Source organism: Silurus aristotelis (genome assembly GCF_946808225.1).
Source record: "Silurus aristotelis genome assembly, chromosome: 20".
NCBI classification, from domain to species: domain Eukaryota; kingdom Metazoa; phylum Chordata; class Actinopteri; order Siluriformes; family Siluridae; genus Silurus; species Silurus aristotelis.
In genome coordinates, this window is record NC_139593.1 from 16,177,699 (window position 1) to 16,192,095 (window position 14,397).

Sequence of the window (14,397 nt, forward strand, 5' to 3'; positions counted from 1 at the left end):
ATTCTAATCCTTTATGGATATTTTGTTTCTAACCTGACTCATCAGCCTTTATGTCCTGACTCAGGTGTGCCACCTATTACTAAACCATATCCCCACCTATCTTTATATCCTCTTATTTCCTTAGGGTTTTGCATCACCACCCATTTCCACTTTTTTATGTTTTAGGCCGTTTGTAGCTTCCTTTATCCAAGTTATAATTCTTTTTCAAATATACAGTATGTCTGTATGCTCGGGCTCTTACCTCTTGGCAGTACTGCAGGATGCCCTCTTTGGTGTTTACGCAGCTCTTGGTGCCTGAAGGGTCTGGCTCCCACTTGCCACTCTGGATGTTCATGTGCATATTGAGCTTCTCGCAAAACATGGCTACCTGCGGCTCAGCCAGTAAACCTGGTTCTTCTTTTGACGGCATCTGAAAACACATTTTGACCAATGTTAAAACGTTATAACAATTAAACCATATAAAGCATAAAAGTGGAGTACAGAGTAGTTTATTAATCCCCAAAGGGGAAATCTGATTTCACAACCACCACAAAACACAGGAGCTACATAAACAGGGCTGAGCAGGTATATATATACAGACTACTGTTATTTCTGTAGAAATAACTGTATGACTCATATTACTGGATGGCAGGTTTGAAACCGTTAGTTAGACTATAAAGTCAGAAATAAATTGCCAGGGCATGTTTAAGAATGTGCAGTTACCTTATTTAATCTGACCCTCCCTGATGCCATCAAAATGATCCATATTTATGTGGCCTTAGGATAATGTTATTCATCATGTTACCTGTCCACACATACCAATGTCTGGGTTCATATGGGAGTAGACAGGAAATTAGTGGGCGTGTTCTGCGTTACTCACAGCACACCCAACGCTAAATTGCGCAAGAGTGAGGAAAATTGGGACAAGCCGGATGAACATCACTGTTTAATCACGCTCCTGCGCCCTACCCACCCATCTTATCGAACGTAATTGTATGCAGTGTCAGAATGTTCTCCCTTCCTTCTTTAATCATCTGTCAGGTTCACAGACTTGCACAACACAACACACTCAGAACATAAGACACTCCTCAGTTGTGTTCACTGGCCTAGTTCCAGAAAATACTAGATTTTGTTTGCTGCAATTCAGGTCTGCCCTCGGGCACTCAGTTTACCATCACCAAATCCCCGAGATGCATAAAATACTGCCAACAAACCCAACTCTGCGAAAACCGGGAATCAAAACACAATCTTGGCTTAAACATACAGCACTAAAGTCTGCTTGGATGCTGAGATAATGTTCTCAATGTCTATATGAAACCTTGCGCTGACTGAATAAAATGTAATTAAGCCTAAGTGTAGGAAGCACAACTTAAAATAACTCACGATTTAAACGGAGGACAGTGCCGAAGTGCTGCAGAAAAACGACGCACTCTGAAAAGCTTGTGCGTGTCGCTTTTTCTTGTCGTTTTTCTGCAGCATTTCCACACTGTCCTCCGTTTGAATCATGAATTATTTTAAGTTGCCTATTTTAAGGTAGCATATACCTTGCGCTGAAAGAAAAGTATTTATAATGCTACAAACTCAAAAATGACTTATGATTCAAACTAGGCCCGTGTATGTGTATTAAAATAACCAGTTTGATGCAATTTAAATATTAAGATCACTTCTCAGGCAAATGTCGACATAAGAAAAAGCAAACGACACATCTGGCAGTATTTTGACACAAAGAGCAATATTACACAGATGTGCAATTTTTAGGCAGTGCACTGGGGCTAAAATATAACAGGCAACACAAAAAACACTTATAGGACAAAAGAGAAACGATTTTCCTATTGCGGCATTGCATAAACTTTTCCTCGTGCTGGGTGGACTTTTTGTGATTTTTCCATGCTTGGAAAAGGCTTACTTATATTTTCCATTGCATTATTTAATGATTAAAGAGTATTACAAGGTCGTGTTTTTCCCCTGCTGCTTCCATACATACACACACACACACACACACACACACACAATTTGTGTTCAGCTATTTCTAATATTCTGGAAAAAGTCTATTACAGTAAAAGCTGGAAGAAAACCAAGTCCCTCGCTAAACCATAGCGCCGAGATGAGCTAAGATATCGGCATACACAATACAATGACCTACTTACAGATGGTGCAAATATCATTAGAATTTCATTACAACGTGTTCCAACACAGAGCCCACCAGCACTACAGGGGCTACTTGGGTCTCTGAACACCAGTTGGATAAATGAGAAAAAAACACTAATGTGATTAGTAAAGGAAGAGAAAGCCTGCTGTCAACAGGATTAATTCCTGTACCAGCTTTGTACAAGCTGCTGGCAGACTACAGAGGGCAGGACTGAGACAAACACACAGTGATCTGAAAAAGGCCCAAGAAAGTTCACCATCAAAGTTACAAACCTAAACTTCCCTAAACTCCTTTCTCACTGGGTGTAGTATTTCGATTTCGCTTTAGTGTGTAATGCCTGTGAAAGAATTCCTTTGTGAACGTGAATGTTGCCAGAGTAAAAAGCCGCTCAAAGACGGCATTGTGTTGTCCAAGAAAACAAGGCGAGGGAAGGTGAAGATGGGAAGAAAGGGGGTAAGGTAATGTTTTTGTGTTACTTAATCATTTTAGGAGACTGAATGTGCTGGCAAGAGAACAACAAATCTTTTGTTAAACATCTTTGGTAGGAATGGAGTGGACTTTGAGAACCATGTGACTGACACACACACACACAGACACACACACACAGACACACACACACAGACACACACACACAGACACACACACACAGACACACACACACAGACACACACACACAGACACACACACACAGACACACACACACAGACACACACACACAGACACACACACACACAGACACACAGACACACAGACACACACACAGACACACACACACAGACACACACACACAGACACACACACACACAGAGCTACTTATTAGGATTTGCAATTAAAGTCCTTCAAGGTCATCCAAATCTACAGTGAAAATACTTTTCAGATCGCACACACACACACACACACACACACACACACACACACACACACACTGACACTCTGGAACTTATAGGCACGGAAAAGCATCAGGGATCCACAAGATGCGAAAAAAAAAAAAGCAAGAGCTGCTCTATTCTGCTCCATCCTATTCATTTTTATCGCAATTTTACACAGGTCCCGCACACACCTCTTAACCTGCTCCCAATTTCAGTACTTCGAAACCAACATTTCAAAATAACACCACAAATACCACCATATGCATGCACAAGTCGATCGCTTCAACCCAAAGAACCAACACTAGCACCTTTAGGTGCTAATCGATAACTAATTACACTCGGCAAAGGTTCAGGACTGGTGCAAGTCGATACCTTGCACTTCTCACAGAGAAGCTGTACTTTAGGAAAGTAACTCTACACTTTAATCTTTGCTGAAATGCCGAACGGATCACAGAGTAAAATGGAACTTATTCAAGCTAAACCGCATTCGGCTGAAAAGGCCGAAACTCTAAACTATTGGGAGACACTCTCTTGAAATATTAGCACATTTTCATTGTTGATTCATTCAGTTCTAATTTTCATGGGTTCAGAATGCAACCTATAGGAATTAGTGAAAGCAAATGACAGTTAATGGCATAGTTTTACATTGTGAACTACTGTTCACCTGAAAATGTGCTTAGCGGTTTGTAATAGAAGACCATTAACCTTTACCACATTTATCCTTTTAATGCTATATTATTCGTTTTTAAAGTTTCCTTTTTCAAAATGAAATACTGTTAGCTTTCATATTCGTTTCTGCTTCGGTCAAATTATTTTGTGTCTAGGCTAGCAAGACCTGACATGGCTTAGCAAGTTGTTGTATGATAATATGCTAACTGCAATTAATATAATAACATGCAGTTAACCATTTTATTTTAGCAGTACACACTGGCTTGAATTTAAGCCACACAAACACCAGCAACCCTTGTAAAGTGATCTAACAACCCACAAGATACACCCATCTTATATTCATTAGACTTTATTTACAGTTTTCTTCTGTTTGTCTGTGTATGATTTACATCACTTGAAGCCTTGCTATTAATGTGAAAGCCTTTCATAGTATTTGCAGGCAAACTGCTTATAAGCATTACAGCAATTTGAGTGTAATGGCTTTACATTTAATTGTAATAACACAGCCTTGTGTTTAATATACCAAAATAATCATACTTACAGCACACTGTGCCAGACACTATTTCAGTAAATGTACAATATCAAGTTCAAGCCAGACATTGGACACTGTCTTCATGTTTCTTTCTGTGGTTCTGTGGAAATTAAATGGAAAACCAAACCCCCCACAAATTCTATGTCTATATAGTCCCTATATTTTATGAACAAACTACAGTAAATTGTATCCATTCACTTTGATTTCATTTCACGACTATGTATTTGTGCTTCGGTTCATGCTATTTTTGCGCATTAACAAAGAGATTTATGAAAAGCATTGCTGAACTGGCAAAACTAAAGTTGACATAACCACTGCTTCCTGTTACTGAGATTCTGTCTCAGCTATCTGCTTACTTTCTGCTAATTCCTTTCCCCCCTCTGGTCTGTGTCACTGTGGAGCCAATCAGATTGTTCTTGATGTTCAAAGCTCTTGAGGCAATCAGATAAAGACTACAAGCCCAAACCTGCCTCTCCCTGATAGAGGATTCTAATAGCACAGGACTCTGGCACTTAAACTTTCATAAAAAAAAAATGGACAAAAGTAAAACATTTTGTTAATTTATCTGTGCTGCAGATTAAAAGGCGGCTGGAGACTGTAATGTGATGACTGACCAAATAAACTGCAATGAAGTGTCCCTGTAATGTACGAATGTCCCAATAATGTAGGAAAGTGTAATTGCGATTCCATAAAAGGTTTTAACACTGCCGTATCTGAATTAATAAACTGTTGAGTCCAAAGACAAGTGCTATTCTCATTACTAAAATTTGAGTTTTAAGTGTTATTTTCAGATGTTTTTATCTCTAAAGCTTTTCATACATTATTTCGATTTTTTAGAAGATTTTTGCCACATTTTTTTCTGAGTATGATTATGCATCTTTTATGACGATGATGGAAAAAAAAAAGAAACATACAAAGAAAAGCTTAGAATCATCATCTGGTTTAAGTTAATAATCAAAAAAGCCTTAAACTTCCTTGTTTAGAATACAAAAAACAAAAACAAAAAAAAAACCAGAACCTATTAACAGCCTGTGAAATTTAGTTAATTTTTTTCTTGAACACATACCAATTTTCCTTCCAAGCATTATGTGCAATTTTACTTTTTAAAGCATACACTAAAATAGAAATTAAACTAAAAAAATAAAGATTTAACCAATGATATATATAAAAAAAATCTGCCACCTCAAACCAAAATTCCTTCACAGGAATGGGGGTCTTCTCGGCTCCTAGTTAACAACTGGCCAGAAAAACCTGCTTCTGCTTGATTGGACACTACTGATCAAAAATTTGTAACCACAGGGCCTGAACCCTATTTCATTTATTCCTATTATTATAAATTATATATTCCGATTATTATTCCCTCCTGTTCCTTTTATAAAGTCTTGCAGAAAGCCCTGATCTCAACCCCACTGAACACATGTGGAATGTATAATACATTACAGAATGATGTAGCATTCATCTCCACTACATCTCATGAAACAGATTCAGTATTTAAAAGCTGCTTGATTCTAGCTCACTACTGGAAATGCAAAGAATACATTTGCAAAGATCAACATTTTGAGATGGGCGTAAGGGACACGTGAGACATGCTGACAGACCTCCCACATGTTTGCGCATGCCATTCATTTACAAGTCTCTGCTGGCCAATTACGGTGGAGGTGTGTGCTCAGGTTTTAGAGTGCGACTTTTCCGAACTGATGACCCATCTGTAGTGCCATTCTGGCTGCATTTAGAAGGAAGTTATTTTTCTGTGGTCTTCAGCAACATCTGGCAAAATGTAGTGCCCTGTTTGAAACTATGGCCTTGAAGACAAGACACAATTGAAAGTTGTATAGACTACAATCGGACACATTGGTGATTGTTAGGGAAAGGGACACATAAAACATGAGGAATTTCCCAACCATCTGCTGTGCTCGAGCATTTTATCACATTTGCATGCAAAAGCCTTATTGTGTAATTCACTGCTACAGCTTTAAAGACTAGGGTCATGTTTAACCATGAACATGAAAGCTGTCGGTTATTCAAAAGAAGAAAAATTGGATGCCGTTAAAGAAAAGCGATACTTGCAGCAACCAGTGTGATGGTGCTATTAAGGAACCAAATGTTCTGAGCAGGATAAAAGCTGATGGAGTTCAGAACATCTCGGTCACGGGCTTTGCACTTTCAGTGTAAGGGAAGGGCTTGGAATTTGTGGGGAGGCAAAACAAATAATCTTCCTGAAAGAAAACTTGAGTTTTATCTAAAGTCTAGAAAAGTACACTGTTTAAAAAAACAAACAAAAAAACAAAGTAATAAAAAAAAAATAAAAGCAATAAACCTCTCAGTTAGAAAAAAAAGCAAATAGTGAGCTCAGGCAGAGGGTTAGGTCTGCTTGAGGTAGATAATAAAAACACACTTGCAGTTCTGATAAGCCTTCTTGGTGTGCCTGTGTGTGTGTGTGTGTGTGCACGCGCAAAATAATATCCGCTGCCGGTTGCCTCGACCGGATCCCCAGGGTGGATGTGCAGTGCAGTGATTACAGGGTGATCAGTCTCTCGTTTCCTTTTCGCCCCATTTGCCAACATTCCACTCAGCCCTTTACCATCCCGCCGATATACACCATGTGAACCAACATGGACAACAAAGACAGTAAAGCTGGGATTTACCACAGACAAGGCCTGCTGACGCACCAACCCCCAACTAAATGTCATGTCAGTGCCGCACAATAAATCAATTGTCCCGCCCCTCACAGTTCCATTTGGAAGAGGGGGTTTTGATGGCTATTTGTGTTCTCGTGGTTGCCTATTTGCACAAAGCCAACTTAGCATTTTGGTCTAAAAATCTGAGGAATTTTAGTTAGCCTTAAATCTGCACCAGGTGCATTACTGAGCATAAATCTTTGGAAATGCCAGAGATACCTTTAATAAGATCCAATAGAAAATGAATTACTGCATTAAACAGCAAACAAAATTGGATGCTCTATTATTTGAAACAGGTAGCTGTTGGATGTTCGAAGCGTCTAGAAAAATGGTCAGTTATATTTTTAAATAAAAAACTATAACTGAAGAACACTACCACTGCTCTTTAATACTGTAAAAACTAAAACTTTCAGCAGACACCGTTAGCTCAAAATAGCCATGTCAAATGTTTTTAAAATGGTGGTTAAAAATGTGTGTGAATGTTTAGACTGTTAGATTTATCTGAAATAATGTTTGACGCTGGTCTTCTGTTTATTACAGTCACTGTTTAGACTATACCAGGTTCAGCCACTAAAACACAGTCACTCAAAGGAAAGGTGCTTTTCTTTTTATCATTGTGCTGTATGGTGTCTGGAACATATTTTATCATAAATATAAACCACACTATGAACATAACACATAGACGCACCGTAATAAAGATTACACAAAATACAAACAAACTCTGAAGAACTCTACGTTCATTTCGAAGTCTAAGACAGATAAGAGAAGATGGATCCTAATACTGCAAGGACACAGGACAGCAACATTGACTATTTCCAAGAAATGCTACCGTGCCCGCTGTCTGACCTCCACGGTCACTGCGGTGAAACACAAGTCAAGCTGTTTAGTGTGTGAGTACAGAGAGGTGAATGGAGGGGTTTTGTTATCTCTGTCAGTTATCTGAAGTCAGCTGCTTTGGTTTGTATGATTGCACGCTTTTAATCTGGAACGCTGGAATAAACCTTTTTTGTAGATAAGGGATCATAGCACATAGTATATTGGTTAATTCTGCTAATAAAATATATTAAGAATTTTCAACTGCCTGTTCTGTAGTGAAAAAGCACCGTGACTGCAGCACCTCAAATTAGCTCTTTTTTTTTCTGCAGCTGCGATGTCTCAATCACCTGCCTGGTACAGTAGTCAGAGGTCTGTTCAGAAAATCGGCCATTTTAAGGGCTGTCTCAATCATAAAACCTTTCCCTTGCAGTGCACTGGAATATTTGCTAGCTTAAAAAACAACACAAAATGCACTGCAAAATCTAGCAATACAAACTGTTTCTTTACTGGAAATTAAGCCACATTTTCTAATGGCTTTCAGCTAAAAAAAATTAAATAAATGTCAAACGAACCCCTACACTACCTTAGTCTAGCAATCATTGGAGTCTAGCGCTAGTGCTAGACTCTAGTATATGGTAGTTCTTAAATAATTACTTATATTAGTGATTTTTAACTGTATTAGATGTCAACTTGTATGGAGTATTATGACTTCATAAAATGCACTAGCTAGCCTAAAATCCTGCTTGAAGTATAACGATAAGGTGTGATCAGGTTAACACATTTACAGAATATATATAATATTTTATCTGTTTATTTTACAATGACTGATGAGGAAATGAGAAATGTATTAGTCATATTGCTGGAAATTGAGTCATTAAGGTCCCAATATGTGTAGTAACCACGGTTCTTATTCATAAAACTATGTACACCATACATTTAATAATGACCTAGAAAGTTAGGGAGCTGATTAAGATCCCCACTTGATCCGCTTTCATTTCAACCAAGCAGGAGCCACATCTGATTCCACCAGTTTAATCAGCTGATCCTGGCCTTCTGTTGACCATAAGGCGTGCCTGCTGTTTGGTTAGAATGAAGTCACACCAAGTCTTTGCAGATAATGCCGCATATGACTAAAGCTTCTAAAGGCCGATTTTTTTTGTATCTGCTTTTGGAAAAAAAAGAAATTAGAAAACCAACTCTGGATTTCTTTTAGGAAAGTTACAAAGGATTCCTCAATCCCAAATTCAGTGTATGAAGTCATGCCAAGATGGCTGCTTACACCATAAATAGAAAATGCATTTTCACCACAGACAGATCAGCTGCTGAAATCAATAACAGTGTCAACTGTTAGAAGAATGTAAATACAACAGGAGCTCATAGTAACTAATTGTTTTTGGATAGCTTGTTGACACAAAACCTATACTTTTACAAAAATAGTGTCCATGTCTTTTTTCTGGTTTGTAGTGTGACACACTTAAGCTTTAAATTATATAACTTCAGGTTTATACTTCAGAGAGTTAGATTTCAGCAAAGCACACATTACAGGGAGCCTCTCTAAATAGGGCACTATGAATGCTAACACATTAGTTGTGCCTTTTCAGTAGATGCCCATTTCTTGGTTGGTCTTGAATCTGCTTGAATATTTATTGTTAATGTCCACATTAAGAAAAAGGCTGGACAAAATATACATCTAAAATATAAACTGAGTATTCACAAGATTTAGAAGATTTTGAAATGTTTAGAATTTGCTATGTATGAAGATTTTTGGGAAAACCTGTGTATGAGCACGTAACACACACATACACAACACAGACAATGACTAACACCTTTTGTCTTCGCACCACCAGGGGTCAAACAAACAGTGGAAATTCCCCTAAGCGAAAAACAGGAAAGTGAAGCAGGAAAGGTTTTGCACAGCTAGCAAGTGGCCTCTGCTCCACCCTTTCACAAGTGCTCTAAAATTAGACTCACTTACAAACTGGGATATATGGGTTTTATATCTAGAGTTAGACCATGCATTATGATATTTCCATGGGGATTCACTTGGAGAAATCATTACCAAACAATCTAAGCAGGAATCAGAAATAAAAAAATATAAAAAAGCTACACTTGGAGTTAATTTATAATGAGATGAGTAGAAAATAAACAGCAGCAGAAACATGGAAAGGTGCATGAACATCATCTCCATCACTTCTACCCGAGGGAGCACTTATTATAGGGGTGAGCACTGAGGGATGGCCTGGGTGCTACAACAAACATGTAATGCAGGGATGAAGGGACAAAGGGAGGGGTTCAAACACAACCAAGACTATTTAAAACACAACGAAAACACCATAAATATATAGTTATTATACATCTATATTTATCTTGTCCATATATTTGGAAAGCTAACCTACACTTACACATTCACCATCACACTAAATCTACGTTCAGAGCACAAGAAAATATCACCTCTTTGAAGAGGCTTCATTAAAATGCTCCATTGATTAACTTGCAAAGACGTGAAATCATAAAGGCAAAAATCTGATTTTATTCACAAAGCAAAACGGTCTGCAGAGTAAAATAAATCTCTCAAAAGCAATATTTTAATATGAGCTCTGATATCCAATGAGGAGGGAACACATAACACACAACCTGTGATGCTGCTACCTGTATTCAGGTCATGATGCCAAGGTTACTCCATCTGTGGCTTCCTGGTGGAATAGGGTCTCCTGGGGGCTTTCAAGCTCTGCACTAATCACATTTCCTGGTCACAGCTGACTGTAAAGGGCAAAGGTCATCTAACCCAAGAAGAAACATCTGTCACAATATGTCTGCACAGTTGATTGCACTTAGTTGCAGCACCGTTGCCAAAGCAGCAGGACCACTGGAGAATCGACATAAACCATGGATCTCATCATACACCCAATGAAACAACCTGCTGGAGGCACTTGGGATTTTCTCCAGGGCATGTAAATAGAGTAAAACCTGCAGCCATTTAAAGATCTAGCACTGATAAAGAGTTTTATTTAAAAAATGTTAATTTTATATTATATATACAGTGGGTACGGAAAGTATTCAGACCCCCTTAAATTTTTCACTCTTTGTTATATTGCAGCCATTTGCTAAAATCATTTAAGTTCATTCTTCTTCCTCATGAATGTACACATAGCACCCCATACTGACAGAAAAACACAGAATTGTTGACATTGTTGCAGATTTATTAAAAAAGAAAAACTGAAATATCACATGGTCCTAAGTATTCAGACCCTTTGCTGTGACACTTATATATTTAACTCAGGTGCTTTCCATTTCTTCTGATCATCCTTGAGATAGTTCTACACCTTCATTTGAGTCCAGCTGTGTTTGATTATACTGATTGGACTTGATTAGGAAAGCCACACACCTGTCTATATAAGACCTTCCAGATCACAATGCATGTCAGAGCAAATGAGAATCATGAGGTCAAAGGAACTGCCTGAAGAGCTCAGAGACAGAATTGTGGCAAGGCAGAGATCTGGCCAAGGTTACAAAAAGATTTCTGCTGCACTTAAGGTTCCTAAGAGCACAGTGGCCTCCATAATCCTTAAATGGAAGACGTTTGGGACGACCAGAACCCTTCCTAGAGCTGGCCGTCCGGCCAAACTGAGCTATCGGGGGAGAAGAGCCTTGGTGAGAGAGGTAAAGAAGAACCCAAAGATCACTGTGGCGGAGTTCCAGAGATGCAGTCAGGAGATGGGAGAAAGTTGTAGAAAGTCAACCATCACTGCAGCCCTCCACCAGTCGGGGCTTAATGGCAGAGTGGGCCGACGGAAGCCTCTCCTCAGTGTAAGACACATGAAAGCCCGCATGGAGTTTGCTAAAAAACACCTGAAGGACTCCAAGATGGTGAGAAATAAGATTCTCTGGTCTGATGAGACCGAAAATAGAATTTTTTGGCCTTAATTCTAAGCAGTATGTGTGGAGAAAACGAGGCACTGCTCATCACCTATCCAATACAGTCCCAACAGTAAAGCATGGTGGTGGCAGCATCATGCTGTGGGGGTGTTTTTCAGCTGCAGGGACAGGACGACTGGTTGCAATCGAGGGAAAGATTAATGCGGCCAAGTACAGGGATATCCTGGACAAAAACCTTCTCCAGAGTGCTCTGGACCTCAGACTGGGCCAAAGGTTTACCTTCCAACAAGACAATGACCCTAAGCACACAGCTAAAATAACGAAGGAGTGGCTTCACAACAACTCCGTGACTGTTCTTGAATGGCCAGAGCCCTGACTTAAACCCAGTTGAGCATCTCTGGAGAGACCTAAAAATGGCTGTCCACCAACGTTTACCATCCAACCTGACAGGTGTGTTGGTGTGTGTATATATATATATATATATATATATATATATATATATATATATATATATATATATATATATATATATATATATATACACACACACCTTCTCATTCAAAGAGTTTTCTTTATTTTCATGACTATGAAAATTGTACAGTCACACTGAAGGCATCAAGGGCTATTTGACCAAGAAGGAGAGTGATGGGGTGCTGCACCAGATGACCCGGCCTCCACAGTCACCGGACCTGGACCTGAACCCAATCCAGATGGTTTAGGGGTGAGCTGGACCGCAGAGTGAAGGCAAAAGGGCCAACAAGTGCCAAGCATCTCTCGGGGAACTCCTTCAAGACTGTTGGAAGACCATTTCAGGTGACTACCTCTTGAAGCTCATCAAGAGAATGTCAAGAGTGTGCAAAGCAGTAATCAAAGCAAAAGGTGGCTACTTTGAAGAACCTAGAATATGACATTTTTCAGTTGTTTCACACTTTTTTGTTATGTATATAATTCCATATATAATTCCACGTGTTAATATATAGTTTTGATGCCTTCAGTGTAAATCTACAATTTTCATAGTCATGAAAATAAAGAAAACTCTTTGAATGAGAAGGTGTGTCCAAACTTTTGGTCTGTACTGTTTCTCATATATATATATATATATATATATATATATATATATATATATATATATATATACACATATACACACACACATACATATACATATACACACACATACATATACATATACACACACATACATATTCATATACACACACACACACACACACACACACACACACATTTATATTGGTTAACTTACAACTATCCACTTGATTAGATAGTTATCTAGCCATGCACTTCTCCATGTCGACATACCAAACCAGATAATGACAAGCTAATATCTTCGGAAAGCACAAAAGCTACCTGGACAATTTCCTCCCAAATATAGGACAAATAAAATATCAAATTAATTTTGGTGCATTACTGCAGACTGGATGAATAGGTCCCCTGGTGGTCTAGTGGTTAAGATGCAGCGCTCCCACCGCTGCGACCCGGGTTCGATTCCCGGTCAGGGAACCATCCCCAGCCACTCTTAGTGCCGGTCCCAAGCCCGGATAAATTGGGGAGGGTTGCGTTAGGAAGGGCATCCAGCGTAAAACATGTGCCAAATCAAACGTGCGGAGGATCCGCTGTGGCGACCCCTAACGGGAGAAGCCGAAAAGAAAGTTACTGCAGACTGGATGAATCCTGGGCAGCTGGTCAAAGCGATTGTGCAGGAGGCCATGGCTCGGCTCTTCCCTGCAGACACAACATCCCTCACCTGCTGACAAGTCGTGTTCCAGCCAAACAAAGCTGCCTATTCAACACCGAGCTTTTCCAATGACCAGTGTTGAATGCTTTCCATTCCACTGTAGGTAATGTGAACTTTTCAGACCATACAGCACTGAATAAAGCGGCTGAACAGAAGTGCACCACAAGGGTAATTGAAAAGAAAACACATGAGGAGGCAGATCAGGCAGAACAAAGCCACAATTTGTCGAAAGCAAATCTATAAAAGACTATGTTTATGCGGTTTTCTAATGGCTGGCAACAAAAGTCTGCAGTTGGTGCTAAACAATTTTTCTATAATAAATTTAAAGAAACAAAACTATTATAAGTAAATTAAATATAGGCATACTTAACATGTTACTGCATATTACTACAAAAAAAGTCAGGAGGTTGAAATATAGCAAGCAACCTGAAAATCATTCTTACGATTACATAATAAGAAACATTTTATAACAAAGGGAAATAAGTATCCCCAGGCCATGTTACAAAAAAAAGGATATAATGACAAGCTATTGGACAAACAAACACACTAGTTAAGATAACTATAGTTGAATGATTTTATAACAGAGTTAAATGGGGGAGATCAACCAAGACCTTAAATCTAGCTAGCTCTCCTTCAACATAAATCTCACATTATGCATTATCGATATTGACTATGGCTTAGTGCTTTTAACAGCCTGAATGGTCAGCATTAAGGATGATTTATGCTAACAGAGTATAGTCCATACATCAACTATATTATGTACTAATGTTGCGAGTTTGAGCCAAGTTTGTTACTTAAATACAAACAATAAGATAAGTGCATTTTGTGTTTGTCAAATGAGCCTGAGAAATGCCCAAGAAACACTAAAATACCAGTGTTATGAAAAATTTACATCTTTTTATTATTAAGGTCATGGAAATGTACGATGGACAAATGGACATTCAATGAATGTAACGCCGTGAAAAGCCTGTTGTTTTGCTCACCCTGATGGTGTTTGGATGTGTTGATGGTGTAGTGAATGGACAATACAATCTAGTAAATATGCATTCATCAATATGGTTGAATTTGAGGCC

General features: G+C 38.8%; 1 protein-coding gene across 2 annotated transcripts in view; it reads right to left on the bottom strand.

Moving 5' to 3' along the window:
- appa (amyloid beta (A4) precursor protein a) overlaps positions 1-14,397 on the bottom strand; it is a 34,916-nt gene that overhangs the window by 18,887 nt on the left and 1,632 nt on the right. For both annotated transcript variants that reach the window (XM_083522317.1, XM_083522318.1), the window contains exon 2: positions 242-409. In XM_083522317.1, the coding sequence (XP_083378443.1) occupies positions 242-409 (168 nt within the window). The remainder of the gene's footprint in view (positions 1-241; positions 410-14,397) is intronic.